At 39.2% G+C, this 27988-nt stretch overlaps 1 protein-coding gene across 1 annotated transcript; it reads left to right on the forward strand.

Moving 5' to 3' along the window:
- Positions 1 to 4637: 4637 nt before the first annotated feature.
- On the forward strand, positions 4638 to 27988 carry C7 (complement C7). The gene is made up of 18 exons (XM_008493470.2): positions 4638 to 4847; positions 5133 to 5188; positions 5823 to 5898; positions 6836 to 6977; positions 7791 to 7932; positions 8829 to 8967; positions 10248 to 10382; positions 11448 to 11691; positions 12338 to 12451; positions 12862 to 13028; positions 14008 to 14236; positions 14795 to 14966; positions 15310 to 15397; positions 17548 to 17680; positions 18673 to 18864; positions 20615 to 20711; positions 24474 to 24658; positions 26615 to 27988. Exons 1-18 carry the CDS (start codon positions 4842 to 4844, stop codon positions 26800 to 26802), a joined length of 2505 nt encoding a protein of 834 aa, XP_008491692.1. The 5' UTR covers positions 4638 to 4841; the 3' UTR covers positions 26803 to 27988.

Below are 27988 nucleotides of genomic sequence, written 5' to 3' on the forward strand. Positions count from 1 at the left end.
GTGTATGCACAATGGGTGGAAAAGTACTGGGTTATTCACATCCAAGTTGGGCCAGCATGGAAAAGTACCTGACAGAAGTACATTTTTTTGAACTTTATGATCAGTGATTCCATGGGAGACCCTTTGAACTCTCCTGGATGAGAGTGGGCTGTGACCAGCATCTCAGCTGAGCTGGGACACCTCTCAGACACAAACTCCTCAAGGACCATTTTCTGACAAAGCAAACAGAAGGCCAGGGAGATTTTATCCTCCTCAAGTCTCACCACCTCTTCAAGGTATACTGATGCATTTTCTGTCTTCCAGGAAGAAATGAAATTGGGAGACTGGTAAACAGCCGGCTGAATATGAGCTGGCAGGGTGCCCAGGTGGCCAAGAAGGCCAATAGCATCCTGGCTTATATCAGGATCAGTGTGGCCAGCAGGAGGAGGGAAGTGATTGTGCCCCTGTAGTCAGCTCTGGTGAGGGTGCACCTCCAGTACTGTGTTCAGTTCTGGGCCCCTCACTACAAGAAAGACATTGAAGTGCTGGAGCAAGTTCAGAGAAGGGCAACCAAGATGATGAAGGGTCTGGAGAACAACCCTGTGAAAAAAGGCTGAGAATTGGGAATGTCTAATTTGGAGAAGAGGAGGCTGAGATGAGGCATTATTGATCTCTAGAGCTGCCTGAAAGGAAGTTGCTGGGGAGTGGGTGCTGGCCTCTTCTCTAAAGTAAATAAAGGAGGACATGGCCTGAAGTTGCACCAGGGGAAGTTAATACTAGGTATGAGAAAGAGTTTCTTTACTGAGAGAGCATTTAGGCATTGGAATGGGCTGCCCAGGGAGATAGTGGAGTCACCATGCCTGGAAGTACTTAAAAACCATATAGGCCAGGCCCTTCAGAACATGCTCTAGTGGGTGATACAGATATTGATATACTCTTATTTGGGGGATGTTGACAGTTGGATGTGGTGATCTTTGAACTGGGACATTTCTGTGATTTTGAGTATTTACTCCATACTTGAGGCAAATTTTCGTTATAGACTGGCCTCTTTACTTATCGATGTGTTTGAATACACACATTTGCATTCATGAGAGTAGGTGTCTGTATTTCACTGGGCCCAAATATTTCCGTCTGTGCCTGTATGTTTTTGTGCATGCCTATTATAGTATAGTTTAGGATACCTTGGAGGAAGTTAGTCTGAATCTTGGCATTCTCAAATCTCTAATTAAATAGGTGATATAACATATTCTACTGAATCACTTAATCATTAGATTGGGCAATGACTTAGTGTTGCTAAAATTCAGTCTTTCAATTAACTAACTTTGAATCATTGCTAAATCATAACAGTGTCAAAATATTTCATACATGACAGTGATTTTTGGTGTTTTGCTCACTCTACAAAGAACAATAAGGAGAGGCTATTTTGAAAAGCACAAAGACACCAGACTAAAAGAGATCATCAGCTCACGAAACTGCTGTCTCAGGCAGTCATATAAAGCTGCTTATGAATTTATTAAATAGTATGAATTAAATTCGTAGCTAAACAATGTAGATGAGTAAAAAAAAAAAGTAAACAAAACCACAGTTTATTGGATATGTGTGTAAAAATTGAGCTTGGTGGTCTCTTAGGATCAATTGATTGGAACAGGTCCTGCGATCCTCAGTGTGATTCAATCTCTGATGAGATTTATACGCTGCATGTGGTTTTGTTGTATGATTTTTCAATGGTGCCTCCACTTTAGCCAGTTTCATGTGACTCTTTCTGTGTTGGTTTATTTAGTGTTAAAATCATAAGACCAGATCTTTGGTTCATGAAATACGTCTATTTTGCATATGTGTCAGCCTGACTGTTGCTGGGCAGGGCTGTGAGGGCGTTTAGATTACAGACATAGTACCTCTGCTTCTGCATATCTGACAGGTGAGCTCTCAGAAGAACTTGGGCAGAAGCTCTGACCCCTGTGAGCTCCCTGGACATGATTTTCATGTTGAGAAGAACTCAGAGTGGACCTAAACCTGTCCTCAATCCTCAATGACAAAAGCCGTTGAAAACCTCACTCCCATTTAGTATTCAAATTTTGGTTGCAGCCACCTCCAAAGACACGTAATCTGAACCTTTGCAGTTTTTCCAACCCGAAAGTGGGATGTCTCAGAGAAGCAGGTAACAGTAATGGTAGGAATGAAAAATAAATATCAATCTTTAATTAATATTTACATCAGGCTTGTCTAGGCAACTAATCACTAGATAGGATGATTAATTCAGATGCCATTGTTCTGTGTAGGAGAGTCCTTTGAAGCACTGAGCAGTAGAGGGGTCTACATCTGCTTGTCTAGGGTGAGCAGGAACCAGAAGAGTTCTGCAAGATGGTGGTTCACCTGCACTTGAGCAGCTGCTGGGACTGGCTGTGCCTTCAAGCTTAGGGCTCTCCTACCTTCCTCCCTCCACCACCTTTCTCCCATGTTTTTCTTCCATGGCTGCGTATTTTTACTCTCTCCATGCATCTGTTCCCTAGCAGACTTTTCTGGGAAATGATCTAACTCATTAAAACATTAAACACCACCCACATTTTTTTTTCTAGATTTATTTTCTGTCATTGCAATGAATTAAATTGGCTCACAGGGAGGGCTGAAGTATGCCAGCTATGCAGAGGGAACACATGGTGAGAATTGGAAGTGAAAGGAGGGGAAGATGTGGAAAAAACAGGATGGTAACTCAGCATTAGGGGGAATTTCAAGCTGCTAATTTTTTTCAGCATATCTTGTATCCGAAGATCAGAACCTAACTCTAAAGAACAGTAATTATTTGCTTGCACAGTGATGACCTTTGTGTACACACAGGCAGAAATGTCTCTGCTGTAGACAAGTCTGATTTATTACCCGTACACTATTGAAGCTCCCTGAATTTTGAATTATAAATACACAAGCTCTGCTCTTCCAACCCGTTTTCAAACCAGGACGCTCACAGCCCTTGTTTGTTTGGCATAGTTTCTGCAGAGTGTGGCTTCCAGTACTTAAGGCAAAGGCAATGTCCTTCTACAAAATCTCTGAGGGAGAATCATTTGCATTACAGTTAGCACAACACTAATGATATTTGACTTGTTTCATAGAGAAACATCTCAAGTCATTGTCATTAATTCTTGAAAGGTGACAAATACATTAAAAGCAAAACAGGCAATTAAAATGCTTAAAAAAAAAAAAAAAAAAAAGGTGAGATGGCATTAGCAAACAGAAACAAAGAAAAAAAATTCTCCTGGTCAATTTCACAATTTAAAACCAGAATGACAAGATGTTCTTTCCCCACTCAGTTGTCACAGGATCCTTGGCATTTGCAGCAGTCACAGAACACAGGCTGTCTTTAGAGCTATAATACATAATGAACTTGGACAATGAAGACACAAGACTATTTAAAGCTTGGTAAACTATTGAGTAACTTTAGCATCAATCCTATAAAAGGCTAGAAGTCTACAGGGAAATATCGCTGATATATTCTGGCTGACCTTAGTGTGAAGTAGAATGCAGACAATACCATTTCTTGCTGTCTCCACACCAGGCAGGATATCATTAACCCAAAAAGTGAAGAATTGCATTAATCATTCTTGTGCTGGAATGCTAGATTTATCATTTGGTGCAGGACAAGAATTGCCTTGCCATACAGCTAACCCCTTTTTACTCTCAAACCTGCCTAGAACACTGTTTTTAAGCCTAAGGACAGTTAATTTCAGAATGAACAGTAGAAGATTTAGCAAGAACTTAGAGTTGCTATGATAAAACACATTCCTAACTAAATGGTTAGTAGATTATTGTCATATTTCCTAATAGTGAAAGGAAATTAGCCCCATCTTCTCTGTAAATAGTACTCTGTATCTCAATACCATGAAGTCAGGGGAATTAACTGGGGACCTTCCTCATCTGTGTTTTTTATTATAGTTCATGTCATTGAAGTGCCACTCAGTGAGAAGAGAACTATGCTAGGTGATTCCTAGTCTCTTGTTTCAAAAATTGCAGTGTTTTTATAATACATCTCTGCGTAGTCTTAAGTATCAATAACACACAAATAAAAAAAATTATCTGAGTAATCTAGAGCCTAAATGGTTAGAAGAAAAAAGTTACTCTAAGTAGTCTGTGATGTGGAAGAAATATCAATTATTCACAGGTCCTCTGTATTAGAGGACACTAACATGCATTCACTGCAAACCAATAAAGTGCCACAGGACCTGTGGACTTGCAGTCCTAGGAGTGAAACAGATCGAGCTCTAACCTGGCTGTGTATGATCTTGGAAGGTCTTGCATAGGCATGATCATGACAGAATTGGCCAAAACTTTCATTCAGATCTGTAAGCTGGATTTTCAGTCCATGAACTGATACACAAACATCAGCATGACTGCAGAAGTGGAGACAAAAGGTTCATTAACAAAATTAAACCTTAGCAATATCAGCTCAACTCTAAAGCAGCTCTTCCTTCTGAAGCTTACATCTCAGCTGTGGTGTAGTGTACATGCCTGGGATCTCTGAAAAGTTGTCTTCTGAGGAAAGAAGCTGTCAGAGAGAAGATAAGGAAAAGATAATTGTTCTTCCAGTAACGTCTCTTTTTACTTCGTGCCAGGCCCAATCAGCACATCCAAGCTTTGATTTATATGTATTAAAAACTCTGAGCAGCTCCCAAAGCAGGCTGTGTCCCTGGAGAGGACTAGATGGGTTAAAAGTTTTTGGCAATATTCAGCCTTTTTAGGGAAAGAAAAGCAGTATACTAAGGCAGAGTGAGAAGAGACAACAGCAGACAGACTGACTGACTCCTTTGGCTGCTGAACTGATTGGAAGTACATTTTCTGTGGTAATTTCTGGATATCTGCATACTTCATCTAACATGAAGGTAAGACAATTGCTTACTTGATTTGTACTGATGATGTGAATATGGCAAGTGCAATGAAATATTAATTTGTATGGAGAAATACTTAACTGAAAATGTAATTAGGTAGTATTGCAAGAGAAAAAAAAAACTGAAAAAACCCCAGCTTTCACAACAAAGCTGGGGAAAATCAGTGTGATGCTTTGTTTCTTCAGCTAACCAATACAAAGATTGGAGAAAATTAGAACAGCTGCATGAGCTAACAGAAAAAGCAGAAAAGTGAAGTTTCCCTTTGCTTCTCTATTTCAGGTGCTGATGATTTTTCTGCTGCTGGAAGTTTCAAATTTATTTTCCATTTTTTCCAGGTGAATATTTCATTTGCAAATTACATGCTGAAGACTAAGCTTGTATAGTTTAACAGACAGCTTCTCAGAGTGCATGCCGTGGGGCAGGGCTTAAAGTGTCCTTCAGATATGTTTACAGGGAGAGGAGACACTATTTGGTGGCACACATCTGCAAAATACAGTATAACTTACCTCTAGCCAGCCCCAATTCCAGGAGGACATAGCACCCTTAGTGCCTCCCATGGGCAAACTGGCTACTTAAGAGCTGCCACAGGAAGGTCAGCTGCACACCATGGCACACAGAACCCCTGGCAGCTCCCTGCCTGTCTACAGATGTGGTCTGGCATCTCTACACTTTGCAATGTGAAGCTGATCTACTATTGCTGCAGAAAGTCCTTGCTGCTCTACAGGCTAGGTGAATGTACCTGTTACTTCTTTTCAGTGACCATAAAGCCTCAGACATCATTCTTTCACATGAAAAGCAAATTCAAGTGTTTTAGAGGGAGCCTGGTTGTTATTGAAGCCTTGACTTGCTGGTTAGGAAAGTTTAACACTAGTGCTTATGTACTTATAGATGGAAAGCTATGATTATTTTCCTCTCTCTCTCTCTCTCTCTCTTTTTTTTTTTTTAATGTAAAAAATACTACTGAAGCAGCACTTCCCCTCCAGCCCATTGTCAATGGAATTCTTTTGGCCCTTGGTCTGAGTGTGATGGCTGTACTCAAAAACAGGTATAGACAGACACAACCTTTTCTGCAACTTTCATGACTTCACCAACATACGCTTATTCCCAGTAATTAAGGACCTTCTGTATCTGTAAAACTCTAGACCAGGTGTCAGACAAAAGCCCCAGCAAAATAAGAAAGCTGAAGAACAAAGAACTCAGAAGGAACAATCCCCAATCTGTCCCAGATATGTTCCCTTTCAAGGCTATGATATTCATTCATGTTGTAAAATAATTTGTGCAGTTTTTATTTTGGTGATGGTTTAAAAAAATACAATGGAACTATTTGGTAAATTGATACATTCTCTAAAGATGCTGGTTTGTGCCAATTCTGTGATTTTTCATTAGTGGAGCCACATCTCAAGGAAAGAAAACTTGACTGCAACATAGCATCTTCAATGAAAATAAGTTGATGACTGCAACTTTATGTATGTGCAAGATGGTTTTGATTTTCCTTCCTTTTACTTTGATGTTGCATCTGTCAGGGAGGGATTAGTCAAAGTTAAAGATGTGTCATGAGACAGTACTTTCTCTTTTTAGAAGCAAAAGTAGCCCACTCGATGTTGGATATTATAATCTTCCTTAATGACATTGTTTACTTTGAAGAACTTCAGCAAATTCTTATCGCCCATAATTGGTCATATTAAAATAGTGAAACAAAACTGAAATTTGTCAGCAGCTATCTCTTGGTTTCAATTACAGGTTGTTACAAAGCAGCCAAGCTTATGGATCAGTGTAAAGACCCTATAGAGAGAATAGTTTTCTTCTTATAAATTTAAGAGTTTATTACACTATTGTATTAATACCTAGTGTGGTTGTTCTGAGAAAAAATAGTGAATGTTTCTTTTCCTTAGAACAGTAGAATGGTATCATTGTCTTTACACCAGTAAACTATTCCTACTTTGTCTTTGGATTTTCTGAGATCTCCCTTGATTTGCATTCAGATTCGAAGACGGACAGTAGCCATTTATGGACAGTATGGGGGAAACCCCTGCTCTGGGGATGCCTTTGAAACAAGGCCATGCACCCCTACAAGGGGATGCCCAACAGAGGATGGCTGTGGTGATCGGTTCAGGTGTTTCTCAGGTACGATCCAAGATCATTTTCACTATTTTCTGGTCATAAAGTTAAGAAGGTAATCCGGTTATATTTGAACCTTAGTAAATGGGCAATGACTTCGCTGAACACTTGACCTGCAGACTAATTTGATTTAGGAGTACGTTTCTTTTTTTCCAGCCTCAATTATGCATTTTTAATTTAATCTGGAGTGTTGCAAGCCTTGCAGGTAATATACTGTAGCCCTGTCAGCCTCTTTAAGTCCTTCTGCCTTATTAATTTGACCAAGAGTACAGTTTTTTCATTATAAGAAGGTAAATAAGGAATGCAACCTCAGATCTGACTGTTTGAAGCTGTTCTAGGCTATATCCAAATATCTTGGAAATCAACTGGTCATGGAAATAAACAGTTCCCAAAATAGTCCTCACATACAAGCATCTTACATTATCTTCACAAAAAAAGCACATTGTCTCAGGTGGTAGATATTTATCACAAAAGAACATGATAAACATGTTTTGGTGCTACGAAAAAGATAATCACAGTTTATCAGAAGTGATAGGGTCAAATTATGAAAGCTCAGGAAATAAATCTAGAATTCAACGTTTTTATTAGCATATCATAAGCCTTGGATGGCTGCAGTTCCCTCAAGTATACTATACATTATTTCTTTATGTCTACATTTACTGTTGTTTCATAAGCCCTCCTGGGCACAGGCAGTTCATCATGGGAGTGAAGCAGCTAATTAATGTAGTAGGTAAGTGGGATTTTTGCTCTGACTTCAAGTGATTTATTTTTAAATGAACTAACACCTCCTTTCCCCATGCATTTTTTTTTCTGATTTAGGTCGATGTATTAGCAGATATCTTGTGTGCAATGGAGATCAGGATTGTGAGGAAGATGGTGCAGATGAAGATCGATGTGAGGAGAAGATGACTGTATGCGATACTGATAAAACTCCTCCAAACTCAGAACTTACAGGAACAGGGTAATGTCCTGAGCCAGGCTCAGTAATTTGGCGACAAATCTATTGGCCTTTTTTTTGTATTTACAGGCTCTGGCTGCTTGTAAATACAAGATAGCCTTCCTGGGCCTGTGGTAAAAGGTCCCATATGCAAAAGTGTACAGGCTCTTTGATCTGAAGCACAGAATAAAGCTTTTTTATCTTTTGTTCCTATTGACAAGTTCCTACTGAAAAATATCTTTTAAGATATGAAATGAAATGTCAACCCATAACACATGATCATTAGTGTGGAAAAAATGAGACAGCAATGTTTATTCTTTTTTGTTGATTGCTTTTGCATCTGTGGGTCCATATGGATTCATGTTTATATATCCTGCCTGCAACCTAGAAAGATAGTTATTTTCATTTTCTTTAGTATAGTTATATCACTTCTTATGTGCTATAACTCAGATATTTAAAAAATGCCCCAAACCATTTTTGAATAGATGCTTTTGTTTATCTGTTGCATTAGTTGCTGGAAAAATAATAAAAAATAAAATTAATATATATAATTCACATATATAAAATTAATATCTAATGATAACAATAATTCATATCTATAAAATGTGTATCTAGTGATAAAATTAATATCTGTCACTTGTAAGAGATTTTAATGTCTTAACATTAAGAGATATTGATATCTATTTCATTGACAAATCAAGAGCAGTATTTTGCTATCCATATTGTAGCATACTATGCACACTGCAGTTCTGCAGGTATAGAAGTCTGTCCATCAATATCCCCTTTTCTTGGGAAAATCAGCTTATGACCTTCAGCCACAGATACAACACTCAGTTACAAAGGCTGTGGAATTCTTGCTTACTGCAAAGTAATGTGCTACATGTCTGTCTTAATGGTGTTTCTTGTTTTTCATCTCTTAGCTTTGATGCCACTACTGGTGAGACCAGGGGAAGAGTCATTCATACAAAAAGTTTTGGAGGACAATGCAGAAAGGTCTTTAGTGGTGATGGGAGAGAATACTACAGGTTAAGTGAAAGTATTCTTGCTTATACTTTCCAGGTATGTTTCCATTAAATGCAGATTTATATTTAGAGTAATGATTAAAACTAGAAGAATCATAGAATGGTTTGGATTGAAGGGACCTTAAAGATCATCTAGTTTCAACCACCTTGCCTGGGAATGGCACCATCCACTAGACCAGTTTGCTCAAAGCCCCATCCAACTTCCAGGGAGGTAGCATCCAGGACTTCTCTGAGCAACTTGTTCTAGTTTCTCACCACACTTACAGTGAAGAATTCCTTCTTAATATCTAATTTAAATTTACCCTTATCCAGTTTGAAGCCGTTGATGCAAAGCTTGAAGAGTCTTTCGGCAGGTAGATTTCCCTAAATGTAGGTGAATGACACCTGTTCAGTCTCTGCACTTATTTTAAAATACAAACTAGTGTATATCTTTCTAGAATGAAAGGAAGAAAAACAACTTATGACTCCTTGAATGTGATTTCTAATTCCTATACAGCTAGACTGAATACAAAACCATCTCTTTAGCATAAGTAGTGACCTGAATCACCCTAAGAAAAGTTATGGTCATAAACAGGTGATGTCTTTTGTGGAGATCTTGCAGAGATCTACTTTGTTGGAAGACACTGTCTCTGATATGTGCTTTGTCTGACTTTTATCAAAAGAATGGTTGGTCTGGAGAACAAGTTCTATGAGGAGCAGATAAGGGAACTGGCACTGTCTAGAGAGGAGAAGGCTGAGGGGAGACATTACTCTTTACAACTCCCTGAAAGGAGATTGTAGGCAGGTGAGGGTCAGTTTCTTCTCCCAAGTAGCAAGTGCTAGAATAAGATGAAATGGCCTCAAGTTTTGTCAGGGGAGGTTTAGATTGTATATTAGGAAAAATCTATTCACTGAAAGTGCTATCAAACACTGAACAGGCTTCCAAAGAAGGGGATTGAATCACCAGTCTGGAGGTGTTTAAAAGATAAGTAGATGTGGTGTTTAGAGACATGGTTTAGTACTGGATGCAGTAGAGTTAGTTTAGTGGTTGCACTCTGGGGTCTAAAAGGTCTTTTCTGAACAAAATGATTCTATGAATGCCAAGCAATCCTTATGGTGCTTTAATTCATAACAAAAACATACAAATATATAAGAAAAAAAGTATATAAAGCTTTTCCAATAATATTCAGTGCTTTTTATAAAATCTGAAATTGGTTCAGCCTGAAAAAATACATTGGATTTTTTGCATTAGGAAGGATTTGCTCTTCCTCTATCGGCTATCATTTTTAAAACCCTTAATGAAGTTCTTTATTCAGAATTCTGTCTTTCATCATCTAGGTTCACGTTCAGAATGATTTCAGTTATGAGTTTTTCAACAGTAGCTGGTCTTATATGAAACACATGGAGAGGTCTGAAAAGTCAAACAGTGGACACCATTATTCACAGAACAAAATTCAGCAACACAGTCAAAAGGTATGCAAAAGCTGTCATTGTGGCTTAGTGTTTTGCATAAGCATTTTCATAATTTTAAAATTATAATATTTCTTCTATTCAAATATTTTTGACACAAAGTGCATAAAAAAAAATCACACCAAACCTTTGTGAAAGATCAGTTAAGAAGAGCTAGCTGCTGTTTTTACTTCCACCATTTTACCTCTTTATTAGCAATTTTTAAAAAAATTATTTTACCAGCTGTTTTCCTCTTATTGGATGAAGAAGAGCATTGGCTTCTTATGACCGATCAAACTTTTTAATTTTTTTCTAATTATTTGTAGCCTTTTTGTTTTTTCCTATTACCTCAGTTAGTATCTTGGACCCCCTCCTCAAAAAAAAAAAAAAAAAAAAAGAATAATTCTGTAATTAAAATTAATTTATTTTATAACGCATTTTCCAGTAATAGAACTCCATTAGGAGAGAGATTCTCAGTTATGAAAAATAGGCTCTATCTCACAGCAGATAAAATCAAGTAAAAAATGTATACATTTTATGGCCTTCCAACTGACAGAGGACAAACTCATTTTAGGACACTAACAGTGACATGTTTTGAGACTTAGCATAACAGAGTTCAAATGCAACTCTGAGAGGCTGAGGTGAACAGTATTGTACAGGCATATAGGAGTTCATAATTCCACAGCATCCTCTGATTGTCTAGAGCAGCTACAAAGAAAGGTTTCTCTAAACAAAACACAGGGCAAAGAAGACCCTCTAGTGCCTTTGATTTACTTCCAGACAAGGCTTGTTAACCTGCTACTGCCAGGCTTCTAGCTCTGGAAAATGCCATTAGCTTTGAGGAGTGGTACACTAGCTTTCAGGTACACAGGAGCAAAAGAAAGATGTTGCAGCACTCATAAATAAAGGTTCAAAAGATATTTTCTAATTTCAGGATATTATTTTTTGTATTCACTGAGTTGCTTAGGCATCTTTAATAGATCTGTAAAGCTACTGGTTAGTAGCCAATGTAACATGAAAGTCATCTGGCCAGTAGCAACCACCCTGATAGTGACATGGAATGTGACTGATGTATTTTCCTGCCCTCAGAGTAAGCAGCTAATGGTAGTGGAGAACAGCGTGGAGGTTGCGCAGTTTATTAACAACCAGCCTGACTTTCTCACTCTTGCGGAGCCCTTCTGGAAGGAACTGGCCAACCTTCCAGTTGTCTACGAGTACAACGTCTACCGAAGACTTATTGAACTATTTGGGACTCATTTCTTAAGTTCTGGATCTCTAGGAGGACATTACAAAGTTATTTTTTATATGGATACTGACAAAATGAAAGCTGAAGGTAGAGTACATGTTAGACTACATAGAGTATATGTTACAAGAAACAAAGTGTGGTAGCAAGAGTAAAAAATAATTTGCTTGTTCTAGCTTATATAAAATCAAGATACTTTTACTAGTCATCCCATCCTCTTTGTGGTCAAAAGAAAGATCAGAAACAATGCTCAAACCACATTTGGTTCCAGATCCACATCTGTGACCTGCAGTGCTCTGTGCAGCGAAGATTTGATCATAGGTTCAGCACCTCCTCAGGCTTAATTTGAATTCTAGTGCCAAGCTAAGTGTCAAATAATGTTAAAGCTTAACAGTTGCTCAGAGATGAAGATTGCGTAAAACTGTGTAAACCTGAATAAATTACAAACAGAGCAAATACCTGAGTAACATGTATGATGGTGCTCAGTGGGGAGCAGTGCTGTGGATTTAGGGACTGCTGAGAAAAGAGATAAAAGAAACAATAAACTTTCCAGATTCACCTTCCATTTCTCAGCCTCCATCCATGGGCATTAGAAACATGTGAACCTTCCCACATGACATGCTAATTACCTGCCTTCTAATTTAGGCATAAAACTTCATAACTTTGCAAATCAATGGGAAACTTTGAAATGAATGCAACACAGTTTATATGTACAGAGTTGTTAATGCATCTGCAGGTGTGAGCCTAACAGACATGTATGAATGCACCACATCAGGCTGGAATGCTTTGATTGTGAAAAAGAAGACAGTAAAGTGCTCCAAACTGGATGAACTTCTACAGACTTCCTCAGGTAAATGTTCAACAGTTGTCATGTCTCCAGCTTTCATCTTCTCCTGAATAGCTGTCAAAATGAGGAGCAGGCAATGACAGTTTTGTTGAACTCAATTTTAACTGAACACTGAACCCAGAAACCACATGCCTGGTTTAAAAGGCTCTCGTCAACACTCATTGTTCATTCATTATGCTTTGCCAGTAACTAGTACATTTCTGGACACTCTAATTCAGTGCTGTCAAGACATCTGCAAGACCAGATACTTCACATGTACTTCAGTGTAGGAGCTCTTGGTCCAGGCACAGGTGGTTAATATACACTAATGACTCCACTGCTTGCTAACATTGTTTTTACATGTATTGTTTCTATTTCTGTTTGTTAATATAGCAATCCTGGTATTTTCTGTATTTCCCATCCTGAATCTACAGGAAGCAGTGGTAATAAGATCAAAGGAGAACCATACATAGAAGGAGGAAGCCCCAGTGCTGTTGCTGGCCTTAGTTATTTAGAGCTGAATAATCCTGCAGGGAACAGTCAGAAATACTCCTTTTGGGCCAGATCAGTGACAGACTATCCCAGAGTAATTAAGCAGAAGGTAAGATTTATTTCCTGAAGAAGAGATGAGCAGATGGGATTACCTCAAAGGGACAAATGATTAAGCTATAGCTGGTGATTAATCAGTCTGCAATAATTTTGTTTACATATCACTTAATAAAAAAGAGTTCAGAGGAAGAAAATGCTGTGAAGCTAGTGTGATTAGCTGCATCAAGAATCCATGTCTTTTGACACATCAATACCTAAAATCTTACCAGCCTTCAGTGATTTTAATGGAGTTCTGCTTAAGAATGGAGGGTCTCCCTGTCATTGAATAAAGCCTAGATTTGAGGCTGCCCCTTTCCTGACATATATATTGTTGGGTCTCTGTGGCTTCCACTCAGATTGCCAACTTCTGGGTATCCCTTTTATCCCTTCTCTTCTCTGTATCTGGAAGTTTAGCATAACTGGAGATTCTGGAAGGCAGATGAAGCTGGGCATGACTGTATTCACTGCTCCCTTGTCTAAATCCCATTTGGGAAATGCCCACATACTGAAGAAATCTTCTGGTATAAACCTAAAAGATTTTTCTCAGGAAGTTTTCAATTAAATGTAAAAGCACAGAATATTGTAAAATAGACAATAGAAATACAAAATGTTCTTTCTTATTGTTACCTTCAATCACTGCTTAATGAGGTACCATAATGAGTTGTTTAAATGTCCAGATTTTTATTCTGCAAACAGCTGGGTGGTCAGCTTTACACTTTTATCTCAGTGTTAATCTTATAGCTCAGATATCCTTAACCATGACTGATATAACACTAGGTTTAAGTGATGTTGTTAAGAAGAGCTGACTTTTCAGAAAAAGACTAATGAAATACTGACATAAGATTTTAGTTAGCTAGATAGCAAATTAGAGCATCTGTCAACTCCTGTGTGCAGAAGCATACATCAAATTATTTTGCATGATGAAATGTGCTTATAAACTCTCGTATCCCAATTATAACTATTTAATACAAGTATTTCCCCTCTGTCTGCAGCTAACACCATTATATGAGCTGGTGAAAGAAGTACCCTGCTCCACAGTCAAAAAGCATTTCCTAAAACAAGCCATTGAAGAATATATGGCTGAAAATGATCCCTGCAAATGTCAGCCTTGCCAGAATGGTGGTGAGGCAGCCGTGGAAGGAACTCGGTGTGTATGCTACTGCAAGCCTTACACATTTGGAGCAGCTTGTGAGCTGGGAACTCTTGTACAGGATCAGACAGGTCAGCACTCTTTAACCTTGCAAGAGTTTAGAAGTGGCAAAGTTTGCTATCCTGCCTCCTGTCTTTCTCACTGCACAGCCTGTCTGGGGGACCGATGTGCAGTCGCTGCTTGGGTCAGATATTGCAGCAGACATACAGCATGGGGAAAGTCATGAGTCTCGAGTTAATGTGTCCAAACAGTGCTTAGCAAAGAATTGTTTTTATTTTTGTTATAAAATGCAGTGGAAAGTAGTGGCTTCTCAAAGCATAACATTTTATATATAAGTATATGTACTAAATGAATATCGATAACTTCAAACATTTTTGCTTTTCAATTTTATAATCAGTTGTATCTTACAGCTATTTTTATGTTCTCTCACTTCGGATGCACATGGGCTGATAGAATTATCCTTATGTTAGAGGCAAGTTTGGGAAACTTTAGATTTAGAAAGATTAGATCATTGCAATCTAGAATTCTCTGTAAAAATGCAGTTTGGACCACCACGATGTGTGAACAGCCTGTGCCTTTAAACCACCAGCAGAGTCATTTAATGTAACATATTCCCAAATGTTTCATAGGTGGTATTGATGGACAGTGGAGCTGCTGGTCTTCCTGGAGTCCTTGTTCAGAAGGAAGGAAATCAAGGAGTCGAGCCTGCAACAACCCCTCCCCACGTGGTGGTGGGAAAGCCTGCATAGGAGAGCAGCATGAAAGCAGACCATGTGAAGATGAAGAGTTGCAGCATTTTCGGTAAGCAGGAAAAAAAAAACAAAACTCAAAACATTTGGAGCATGACTGCAGGAAGATTTTAAAATTTATTTCTGAACGGTGCATAAACATTCATATTTAAGTTGAAACAAAATGAAATTCAGAATCTGATAAAAGGTAAGAGTAGAAAGTGGGGTAAAAGCCAATAAACTTGATACCATTCTAGAGCACGCTCTCAGATAGCATGGCAGTGCATAATTTAACTGTAACTGTGATGTAAATGGAATGCATAATAGTATTGAATATGGGCTTCATGGCAAGTGTATAATTTTGGAAGGAAGAGAGGCTAAAATAAAACTAAATCTTACTTTTGTTTGCTCCATAGTTTGATTGAACCACACTGCTTTGATTTATCCTTAACCCCTAAAGAATTCTGTTTACCTCCTCCTTTCTTGGAAAATGGATTTGTTCAAGTAAGTTATTTCTCTATTATCTGTCCTGTTTCTACCTGCAACGTCTCTATTGCAGTTAATACAGATACTCACTTGCAAATTTGTGTTTATCTTGGTAAACTTAGTATTAGAGCTACTGTAGAGCAAATCTCTCTGCATATGTTCCTGGCTGAAGTTTAGTTGACAATAGCCAAGATTTCTTACTAAAAATAAAAGAAAAACAGAAATGCCGCACCCCCAAAACTAGAACAAAATCTTTGCACTTCTGGACCACTGTACCTACAGAGAAAAATAATCTACTTGTTCTTTACCCTAAACACACATTAAAAATTTTGAGCCATATGAATTACATATTAAGGCACAGAAAACTAGAGGAAAACCAGTACAAAAAGGGCATCCAGATGCAAGGTCATCCAGAAAAATTATGAACAGCTTTTAGGAATCTTCACTCCATACCCTGTAACTTACCAGTGCATTTTCTTGGTGTGTTGAAACTATGATCTGGCAAGGTATTTGGCTAACTGTAACTTGGGCCTGTTTAATGTGGAATACTAAATTCCTCCCTTGGAAGAATGGATTATGTCTTCTCTGTGTTATGGGACTGTCTAAAGATTTATTTCTCTGTAAACAGATAAAAGATTTAGCTAAAATTCCACTAGCTGCATTCCACAACTACAACTTGAGGCAATATCCGAAGTTTTGTGCTCCTTCTTTTGCCAGCTAATTTTTCTTTTTTTAAAGTAATCAATAGTTGTTTCACATGTTGATATCTTTGGTTCACAAAATAAAGGTAAAACCCTGCAATTTGTGGACTAATATCAATTTTTCATAAGATCTCTCCGTAGAATAGGATGGGATGTAAAATGAGGAAAGACCTGTGTCCTCAAGCCCGTCTTTTCTTAGTGACCATATCATATTAACCTTTAGCAAGCCGATAACATAGAATCACAGAATCATTTTGGTTGGAAAAGATTATTAAGATCATTGATTCCAGACATTAACCTAATTCTGCTGAGTCTGGTACTAAATCATGTCCCTAAGCACCACATCTACTCATCTTTTAAACACTTCCAGGGATGGTGATTCGACCACCTAACCTGAGCAGCCCACTCTTAATACTTGAGAATATTTTCAGTGAAGAAATTCTTCCTAATATCCAATCTAAGTCTCCCCTGGAAAAACTTGAGGCCATTCCTCAGTTGTGCTGTCAGTACTAACATGGGAGAAGAGACCAACACCCACGTGGCTACAAACTCCTTTCAGGTAGTTGTAGACAGCAATAAGGTCTCCTCTCAGCCTCCTTTTCTGCAGGCTAAACAAAACCAGTTCTCTCAGACACTCATCATAAGGCTTCTTCTCCAGACCCTTTACCAGCTTGGTTGCTCTTTTCTGAACTTGATTCATCACCTCAATGTCTTTCTTTTAGTGAGGGGCCCAGACCTGAACACATCACTTGAAGTGCAGCCTCACCAGTGCTGAATACAGGGACACAATCACTTGACTTCTGCTGGCCACATTATTCCTGATATGGGCCAGGATGCTGTTGGTCTTGGCCACCTGGGCAAACTGCCAGCTCATTTTCAGCCATCTGTCAAACAGCAGAGCAGCTTTCCAGCCACTCCTCTCCAAGCCTGTAGCATTGCCTGGGGTTGTTGTGACCCATTTGTAGGACCTGGCTCATGGCCTGTTGAACCTAACATGCCATCCTAAGAATTAGCAAATCCATATACTCTCCACTCATCCCCCTGGAAGTCTGTCTAAGAGTTTATGTTCCCCCTCTAATGCTTGATAACAGCCATATTTATAATCAGTTTATACACTGTCAGAAGACCGCTTCTGTGTTCATACTCAAGAGAGCATACCATCACTGAATTGCCACTGCCAGACTCCTGTCACAGGGTACCTTCAACTCTAACCCTCCCTTTGCTAAGTTAAGTTAGCCTGCATGCTCTCTATTCCACCAATTTATTCACATCATCATGTCCATTTTGATCATGTTTACTGACTACTGATAACCAGATGTGTTCTCAGTATTCCAGACACTCTCATAAGTTACAGTAATACTTCTCTCTGTCCTCAGCTACTGCATTCCAGAACCAAAAGGGAGTTCAGTGCTGCTGGTTGATTTTAAACTATAATATCCAAGATTTCGGTTGCTCCTTTTCTTTCAGAATGCTGAAAACTCATACCCTGTTGGGAAAAGCATTGTTTATGCTTGCAGACATGGATATGCTCTTGTTGGTGATCCTGTTGCTAAGTGTGGAAGTAATCTACAGTGGCAAGTTGGAGACAGACATTGCCAGGGTATGTCTAACTGCTACTTGTATTTAAATACAACTCCATTCCTGAATTCCAATGAAACATCTCTGAAATACACACCTGCATTTCCCAGTTCTGTACACATAATTAGATCTAAACTGGCTTTTATTTTCAATCTAGATATTGTAATTCTGACATAAAACATGCCCCTAAACTTGCTTTATGGAAGTCTGGAAATGAGGGAGATAAATTCCAGTCCAGGAATTACTTCCTGTGGAGACAAGCCTTATTGCTTAATTCAGTCCTGTGACTATATTCAAGGACTACAGGGATGAATCTATGACAAAGGCCAACTGAGGAAAAGGTACAATGTGCAGCACTGGGCAGCTACGAAGTTCTCAAATAACTGTCTTGTCATAAGAGCACAACTCCAGTGATGACTTTATGTTGTGGCTGGTCTTTTCACCTCACTCTTTTCTTCTAGCCCAATCATTAACCATTAGGGATTCTTTTTTGCACTGCACAGTTTACTTGTGAGCCAGCTTAAAGTGTGATCTGGTAGACTTGGGAATTTTCAGACCTATAGTTCAATTCTACCCTTTCCTCCTTCCAAATGATGGCCAACAAAGGCTAATCCAGGCTGTTTAAATACCATTCTTTGTATATCAGTACATGGTCTCCCAGGGTCCTGTGTGTATGATCTGTCTCTAGGATGTTACTTTCTGGTACGAACTAACTAAGATACTACTTTTTAGTAGTATCATGGAGTCTAAAAACATGGGTCCTAAGAACAGAGAAGCTCTCTTCAGTTTAGGGCTGGATCTGCAGGTGGTAGAAGCTATTGTCAGCCTGTCCTTGGTATTGCATGTGTTTGGCTGATGTAACAGGAGTATGTTGTGCTAACATGGTGGATATGTTTCTACAAGAAAATCAGCTACCCTTTAGGTTTTTTTGGAATTTAAGAGAAGATAAAATATGAAACTTTTTTCTGCAATCCACTGACTCACTGTGGCTATCTCAAATGTTTCATTCCTTAGAAACTGCCTGTCTCCTGCCCATCCTGGAGGGGGGTTTGCAAGGAGAGCCATGGAAACCTGTGTATGAGATTGGTGAGAGAATAACTCTGTCCTGTCCACATGGTATGCACTTAGAAGGGGCACAGTCCATTTTATGTGAGCCCAGTCTCAAGTGGTCTCCTGACATGAAAGCTATCCAGTGCAAGAGACCAGGTAAGCCATTGCTGTTCTCCAAATGCAGTGCAAGAGTGTCTTTCCTGGACAGACTATTGATGATGTAGATAAGGTATAGACAGATCTATAGATGATGTAGTGGTAGACAAACATACTGGCATTAAGTTCACCAACAGAAAATATGGAAAACTTGAGTGTGAAATTTCTGCGGGGGGTTCAAACAAGATTTCTCAAGACATTTCTTCTGAGGTTTCCATACTGCTTTTTGCTTCTCACTGCCCTATTGCTATGAAGTCTTGCCACTAACAGTATTTTAAGAGATTGTCTAGCATGTATGCTACATATTGTGCCACACAACTATATACTTAATTTTCCACCCATTTGAGCTGTACCTTTCTATCTGGAAGGTGTTCAGCAAACCTCAGCCTCTCATGGCAGAGAAGGGCAGGGCTTGGATGACTCCTTTTGATTACCTAAGCATCACACAGCTGATCTGAAGTAAATCTCCAGGAAATGGAAGCAGGAAGGAAATGCCGCTTCAGGTTCATGATAACAGCTCTTTAACCTCTGTGTTGCTACTGTCAGGCACTGACAGAGAGGAAAATGGGCTGTAGGATACAGCAACTCTGTCCAAGACATCTTTTCCATCTGTGGAAGGCAGACAAGGCTTCCTATTGTGCACTCCTATGTTGCTATCCAAGCAGCTTGTTCCTTCAGGCCAGACACAACCTCACCCAAGTCACAGATGTTCTGATATTTCTGAGCAGACCCTTGCTAGGGACTAACAGCCACTGCTGTAGAATACTAGGCATGTCTTCTATTTTCATGTCAGCTTTTGCCTTATCAGCCATCTGTGGCCTGAGGTCACCTGGTCTGAGGGAAGAGGTGGGTGGCGGTAAGGCTTAGACCTCAAAAGGCATCAGTCCAGTGAGATTCACAGCACAGATCTACTGTCCGGTCACATTCACATGCATGAAGATTGAAGTAGGAATAACATAGCTGTACATAAAAGAGCTCACTGTTGCTGAACTGCTGAAGTACCCGTGCTGAAGTTGCCAGTTACTTCTTAGGCTTAGTCTCAGTGACCAGTTTCCATTGGCTTTTGTTACATCATGTACTCAAAATCCAATAAAAATTAGAACCAGTTTCAAATACTTCCATCTCTAGACATAGATTATGCCTGCCTCAGCACTGCATTCATACAAATGTTAAAAACAACAAAAAAAGAATATTAATTAGCTTACAATAAAGAAATAGAACAACAGTTAAAAAACCCAAGGAATATGATATAATAATGTTAAAAAATAAGTTATGTGTTCACAGACACAGTGGAATAAATAGCTTTTGATAGTATTGACAGCAGTAGTGTCAGTAACAGTCAAATACATAATCACAGAATCATAGTAAATTAGGGGTTGGAAGGGATCATCGAGTCCAACCCCCTTGCCAGAGCAGGGTCACCTGCAGCAAGTCACACAGGAACACATCCAGGTGGGTTTTGAGTGTCTCCAGGGAAGAAGACTCCACAACCTGCCTGGGCAGCCGAATGTTTAAGCTTGAACATGGTACCTCTCCTTCCCTCCGGCTTATGACCCATGGATAAATTCCTGAACAGTAACTTCACACAGTGTATTGTATCTTTTACAGAACATGCAGGATGTGGCGTTATGTCATGGTTATGTAGTTCAGTGCTTTTTTAACTCACCTGATAGGATAATTTCAGAGTAGACCTTTAACAGCCCTTGTTTTGCTGACCCTTCAAAGCAGTGTCTGTGTTCTTCTACTTTAGTACCCAGTGTGAAACCAGAAGTGACAGAGCCTAAATGTCAGCCATGGGAGAAAGTGCATCAGTCACAATGTGTGTGCAAAATGCCCTATGAGTGTGGGTAAGTTCAGACTGAATTCAGCAGCGATTTTCTCACTCTGTTTAAGACCAATTAAATCTGTTAAGCCTTCAGTCCATGACAGATGAGAAAGCTTTACTCATAGGAGAAGGAGATATTTTATTTTGCTTCACAGCTCAATCAATGACCTGTTCATTACTTACCTGCCTTGTCAGAGCTGTCAGTGGGTTTATCAGCAATGGAATTTGGTTAGATGACAGATGGTGAAGGGATAATTTCAGCTTCACTTGATCTGTGAAGTAAATGGAAAAAAGATAAAACGATATTTTTAAGATTTAAAAGGTTTTGGAAAAGTTAAAACACAGGCCTTTGGGACATTAACCATCAAAGCAGTGATCTAGTGAAATAAAGCAGATTTCTTTTTCCAGCTGAGAGACTGGATTTATAAGAGATACAATAATCTAATCTTCCATTTACACAGCAGTTTGCACAGACTAGTCACGCCACCTTTCCTGACCTTGTAACATGCAGACCAGAGTTTATTGTTTCCTGTTTGATTACCTATATACTGCAATAAGCAATGTGGGAGAAAGTAAGCAAATTAGAAACTCTCTCATGAAGGTGACAGCACCAAACCACACTAGTAACAAGGGCTGTATGGTGCTGGTGGTCAGATGTACCAAAGAGCTCAGCAATCCAGCATCTGGCCTGGTTTCCCAGACTAGATGAAGTTTCCTGTTAAGTCATCAAAATAGGTGTGAGCTATATGAAACCTGACCAGGAGCTAAGCATCAGGAGCTGAGCAGTTTGGAAACTCTAGCATAACAAACCAAAGTTCTCCTGTCTTTATTTAGTAGACAGAAGAAATTTATGCCATCTCAAATTTTTTTCAAGATAGCAGAACTTCTCAGAGGAGTAAGTGTATTTCCCTTCAGCTCCACAGTTCAAGAGTTCTCTACATGGTGACTCTGGTTCCAAGTCAAAATTACCACCCTTAGAACATCTCAAAAATGGTGAGCTTAGTTCAGTGTTTTGGCAGCCCACTGGAAACTTCTCTAGGATCTATGGCAGTTGTTTGCATGCAGACATAAGTGCCAGGTTTGTAACAACTCTGTTAAGACCCTATTCATGTCCTTAAATGCCCAAATATTTAAAATAATCTGGTCCTACTCTTTTTGTCACAATACTCATTAAAGTCAGGCAACAACCAGTCCTTTGGTTCACAGGTATGTTGAGGTTATTTGCAAGATGAGAGGAGTCCACGGTACTAGACAAGGCCATGGGCAGAGTCACAATAACCTTGGAAGTTAAATTAATTACATTCAATTATGCATTCAGGCTTCAGTTATAACTAATCTACTACTTGCCTGTTCATATTTTTTATAATTATGTTCAAAATGGCAGGAAAATAGATAACAGTCATTTCTGTTACCTGATGCCATCTTTTCATTCTGTCTTGAAATAACACATCTAATAATAGAAGGATAAATCATCAGCTGCCAATGTAATCTGCCAGCCTGTTGAGGCTACAGGACTAAGGCATATAAATAGATATCAGCCCTTCCTCAGGGAGCATAAGTAACTTGGCTTATTCTCCTGTGGCAGTGACTTTCAGCAGCAGTCTCTGCTCAGAAGAGAGATAGAAACAACAAATCACATGGAAATTCAGGGATGCTATGGTTTCAGACACTTCTTACATCATTTAATTTTCCAAGTGACTAGGAACTGCTACCACCCAGGACAGCATTAGAACCTCAGAGCAGGTCGGTGAGACATAATTTGTCACTCATGGCATGGTGCCCAGTCCTCAGGGACTGATCCTGAGCACCAGAGCTACTATACTGCTAAGGCAGCTTCTAGTAGAGCCTTAGTGAGGTCCAACTCACATACTATACCCAAGCACAGCACAGAAATTACTAGGGTCAGGATAGTTCCTAACAAATTCCAGACACTTCTTTCTCTGGATCATACTATGCTCTTCCAAATGTAAGATGGCATATGAAGATTAAGTTTTTCTTACACCTCTGTCTGTAATGATAATTTTTGCATTTTAAATCAGTGCACCAGTAACTCATTATCTGTGCAGCAGCCAGATAAGCAAACGGTATCATGCAGACAAATGGGATATGCTGCTTGTTGCTGCATATCCATTGGGCTGTCCTCTTCTTGTGCCTCAGAATTAGAGGGTTAATCTTATTCTTTATGTTAAACAGGAGCACTAAACATCCCCTTACTAGGGATTTAGTGGCTGGTATTTTGACTAGCAGCTAAGGGACCCATTATTGTTGAGGATGCCAGCTAAATTATGAGATGTAATACAGTTAATTGTCTTTGAAGACATTATCAATTGCAGGTAGATGCAGCAAAGTTTTAAAGCTCAGCTGGTGAGCTCTATAAAATTTCAAGTATCTGAAAGGTGCACTAGATTACAAGTAGTTTAAACTTTCTGTAAAGTCAGCTCTTTTAAGAGGCTACAGAATCATCTCTGAAGGAACTATTTCCAAAACTTGGAGCCAGTGCTTTTCCTCAAGACTTTATTTATAGGTGTACCAAAACCCAGTTCCTAATTCCAAGGGAAAAAAAAAAAGAATTAACACTTTTGAGTCAGTACTTTATTAGTTGATCTTACCTTCTCCAAGGTCATCTTCCCCACTCTAACAAGCCAGTGATTATTACCCACCCTTCAGGCATCCTCATGGAGCTCATTAGGGCTATTGGCTGTTCCTTATCAGCCTCTCTGCCCAGGTTGACCATCAGGTCTGACCCACTGAAACCTTCTGTGGGAGTGTTTGTAATCTAAAAAGCAGAAATTCTGCTGAAAATAAGCTTTTAGAGCCATATTTCAAAGTTTTTAATTTCTTGGGATCATGACTGCTCTCCCATACTCTTCACAGCACCTGATCTGAGGGTGGTAAGCACATCCAGGAGAGGACAAGCCTGCTTTGTAGAGGCCTTTTTTTCAGTTCATGCCACAGAGATGCCACTGATTGCATTGAGAACAAGCAGAGAAGTCTGGGATTGCGGTTTAAATCCAGAAAGAATGGATGGGCTTTCTCCTCCCCTCCTACACTAAAATGAAACACAAATGATACCAGTTTCCTGGGATGATCCCCAAAGTACACACTGTTTAAGGCTGTCAAAAAATTGTTATTACTACTTTTACAGACTAATTCTTATGGGTGTTACAATATCCAAATTTTAAGAAATAAACAAGCAAATTCCCTGGATAAATAAAACAGGTTGCTAATGACATTTTTGTGGAGAAGTTAGTGTGTTTCCAGAAATATCTTTTGACTTTGATGTTGGGTTATAACATTTTATTCAGTAAAAGCTGAGGCTTCTCTAGGAGAGCAAAGAAAAGATCTTTATGTGTATTCTAATGCTTATAATTAAGAAATACTTTAAAATATTTTAAGATACTTGCATGTGTGTGTATCTGAAATTTTTCTCTTTATGTACTTAGGTGCATACATGTGTAATATTTTGGAGATTAATTGAGATCTAGACTCTTTTTAACTGAAGTCTTGTGTTCACTGCTTCTAAGGTCACTGGCAAACCCCCAGAAATATCCCTATACTTCAGAGGGTATGGGTCCTGACTCTGCTGAGTTGCAGGATCCTGTGGAAAAGGAAGACATCTGTATTGTTCACATGTCTGTATCTCCATTTCCCTTGCTACACTCTTAGGCGATACTTAAGTGAATGGGCAAATTGGAACCTGAGTATTTTCCACTCTTTCAGCTCTACTTATGAGGTACCAAAATAAAACACATTTAAATCGTGCTAACCCTGCTTTTGCTTACAGTCCTTCCCTGGACACCTGTGCTACAGATCAAAGAACCAAGAGAAACACATCTTTAACTGTTTGCAAGATGCATGCCTTGGAGTGCATGGGCAGAAAATATTCTCTTACTAATGCAGAAAACTGCAAAATATCCCAGCGGTCTGAAATATCATGTGGATCATGCCGTTCCTGGGAAAAATGTGATGGTAAGACGTTCTTCATGATTGTAAGCAATATTGTTTATGTGACCAAAATGAAATCTTTATACCCCATTACACATTAACTGTAGCTCTGTCCTGATATGGTATCTCCACACTGTCCCAGAAGCAACAGGCACTGCCAAGCAGGTTCAGACCATCAGCCCAGTGTCTGGTGGCCAAATATGGCAGGACATAATAAGAAAATGCACTGTCTACAGGAAAAGCTTGTTCCTGGTCCCTGTTAGGTGGGTTAACATGTTGGTCTTCAGAAAGTTTTGGGTAAAACCCTTGCTCTACTGTTTTTTCACTGTATACACCTGTTTTAAATTCCTTAACATAGTAAATCTGCCCACAGGGATGTCTAATATATTCCTGAAATTTTCAAAGCAGTCTCCCCAACAGCCTCTTATGGCAAGGAATTGAATGTCTTATTCTACACTGTCTAGGAAAAACACTTGCTTTTGTTTGAACTTTACTGCCTATGCCTGGTTCCTCTTGTTTATGATTCTCTTATTTATTATCATCTTTGCTAAGAAAATAGTCCCAGCCTTTTGCAAGCTGCCTGCACAGATTTCACCGTGGAAATATTTTAATTCCCTGATCTATTTTTCCTGTGTCCCACACTACTTTGCATTTAATGGACGACTGGCAGAAATGGGAAGATAAAGAAGCAAATTAGATTTCCAGAAGTACCCTAGATAGAGGCACAGTTGTCATATTTAGAAAATAAAAAAGATTACTTGATAGGAATTCATCTGTTTTGTCTAGCAGGGTTGAAATGACAAAAATAAATCATAAAAAAAGATAAAACTGGGTGGTGCTTCAGCAGATACAAACACAGGCAAAAAACCCCAAACAAACAAGCAAAAACTTACAAACAAACCTCCCAAGAAATCTAAAACAAAACAACAACAACAACAAAGAAACCACAAAATAAAATCCAAAACACTGAAGCAAAGACACAGTTACGAAAAATAAATTTCAGATGAGACCTTTTTATCTGATTATTTAGCTGTTGTCACTGATAGAGCTACACCCATTTATTTGTAGTAGATCCTCTGATCTTACTGAAACAGCCTGTATGTAAACAGGCTATAAGTGTCTGAATGATGTGGTTGTTAATGTCCCGGTCAGATCTGTCATCTTACATCCCGTCAGACTCTGGAGCAGTACACGCACACACCCGTTCAAGAGAACTGTGTCAGAGAAGTCTCTGAGAACAGCATCTCAGGCATATTAAGTAAGGTTTTCCCATGAGCACAACCGATCTCTCTGAGACAGTGCAGTGTACTGAGACGGTGCACCACTTCTTTCCACTTCTGTTTTTTCAGTTTAATCTGAGTATCATCTAATGTTAATTCTGGTTAGAAAAAGAATCAAAGAGACATCAAATCATAGAGTGGTTGGGGTTGGAAGGGATCTTTAAAGGTCATATAGTCCAGACCCCCTGCAATCAGCAGGGACATCATCAGGTTGCTCAGAGCTTCATCCAACTTAGCCTTGAATGTTTCCAGGGTTTGGGCATCTACTGCTTCCTCAGGCTACCTGTCCCAGTGCTTTGCCACCCTCATCATAGAAAAATTCTGCTTTACATAGACTGTAAATTGACCTTCCTTAAGTTTACAATTATTACTCCTCATACTGTCACTGCATACCCTACTAAAAAGTCTGTGTTGTTCTTACAAAACATCCTTTAAGTACTGACAAGTTTCAGTAAGGTCTCACTGGAGCCTTCTGTTCTCCACTCTGAAAAATCCCAACTTTCTCAGCCTGTCCAGGGGATTTATCCCTCTGATAATTTTTCTGGCCTCTATAGCCACTCTAACAGGTCCATGCCTTTCTTGGACTGAGCACCCTCCATGAAAATGCTGTCAATCTCACAGTTTTGCTGGAAACATTTCAGTCTGTTTTTTGTTGAGTCAGATGCCAACCTGAGTGGTTTTCCTTTGTGCTTTTGCTTAGTGCAATCCAACATCTGTGTTTGTGATGAAGACAGGCTGTGCGATGAGGGAGGCATCCAGATCTGTGCAGAAGTGAGCGGCTCTGCTGCCCATCGGACCATGACTGAGTGTGAGGTTGGGAAGCTCAAATGCCAGGGAGAAACTGTCACCCTTGTCGGCATAAGGCCCTGTGACATGCCAAGCAAATAAGATATGTTACAGTTCATTTACTCATTGCCATGGGATATGTCAAAATGTGTCATCTCCTGGGTAGGACGTTTTTCAAACCTTACCTCATCAAATGTAATCTTGGCCTTGAAGCTCACTGCAGCTGATCACAGTGTGTGTATCAGTTCTGGCTGGCTTTCAGTGAGGGCCTGAGGCTTTCTGTAAGGCAGAGCAGCACTCACTGCTATTACTCATGGCAGGGCTCTTGCTTAGACCCCAGACTTAGCTCTGGCAACTTTACTACACATTTCCATCAGAATTTTAAAATATTGCTGAAGTTCAATTGCCAAATAGCATTTATAATGATTGAATACCACATCTAACACCATAAATACATTTTTCATTAACATATGCATGCACTGAGTATATTTACATTGGAAAAAAAAAAGCTTTCCAGAGTAAGAAGTGTGATTCTTCTCTTTTAATAAAGTAGCTCCTTCCTACTGTGCCTTATTCAGTTGAACAAATGGTATACATAGCACTGAACCTGTCATTGAGCCTGAGGCTCTTAAAGGTCAAAACAATGTGCATTAATAGTAAAGCCAGCTATTAATGAGAGGCCTTCTATTCTCACAGCTCCCTGTACACAGAACCACTTCATGAAAAAATCACTATTTCACATTGTCATAACTTGATATCATTATGAGCTACATTTGTAAGTACATCTAACTCAGTTGCATGTGTCACATGAATTTATGTTTGTGCCAAGACTAGTATGCTTCCAAGCCATTGCACAAGGAGGTCTTCCACCACAACAAAACTTTCTCAAAAGCATCGATTAGGGAAAGTGTATCTTCACAGAATATGGAATATGGAGACAGAAATGGAGACACTCCACATGCAGGACCCTCTGGAGACAATCTCCTGGACAATCTCCTAAGACTGTTCCTAAATAAAAGAAGCCTCTTACACTTTTTCTTTACACAGCTAAGCATGCGGTTATGTATAGACAGACAGTGAGATTTTTGCTTAGATATGGCTTACATTGCAAGCCTGTTCAGGTACCTGTCCAGACAGTCTGATCCATTCTGACTGTTCTCAAATGAAAACAAGGACAAAGGGCTAAATGGGAAGTAGATCATCAAGTGCAGAACTATCAGCAGGAAGCCTGTATGCTCTTTAAAAAACAGTTTTTATTTCTTACTATCAATAAATACCTACTAAAAAA

The sequence above is a fragment of the Calypte anna genome, chromosome Z (assembly GCF_003957555.1).
Source record: "Calypte anna isolate BGI_N300 chromosome Z, bCalAnn1_v1.p, whole genome shotgun sequence".
NCBI classification, from domain to species: Eukaryota; Metazoa; Chordata; class Aves; order Apodiformes; family Trochilidae; genus Calypte; species Calypte anna.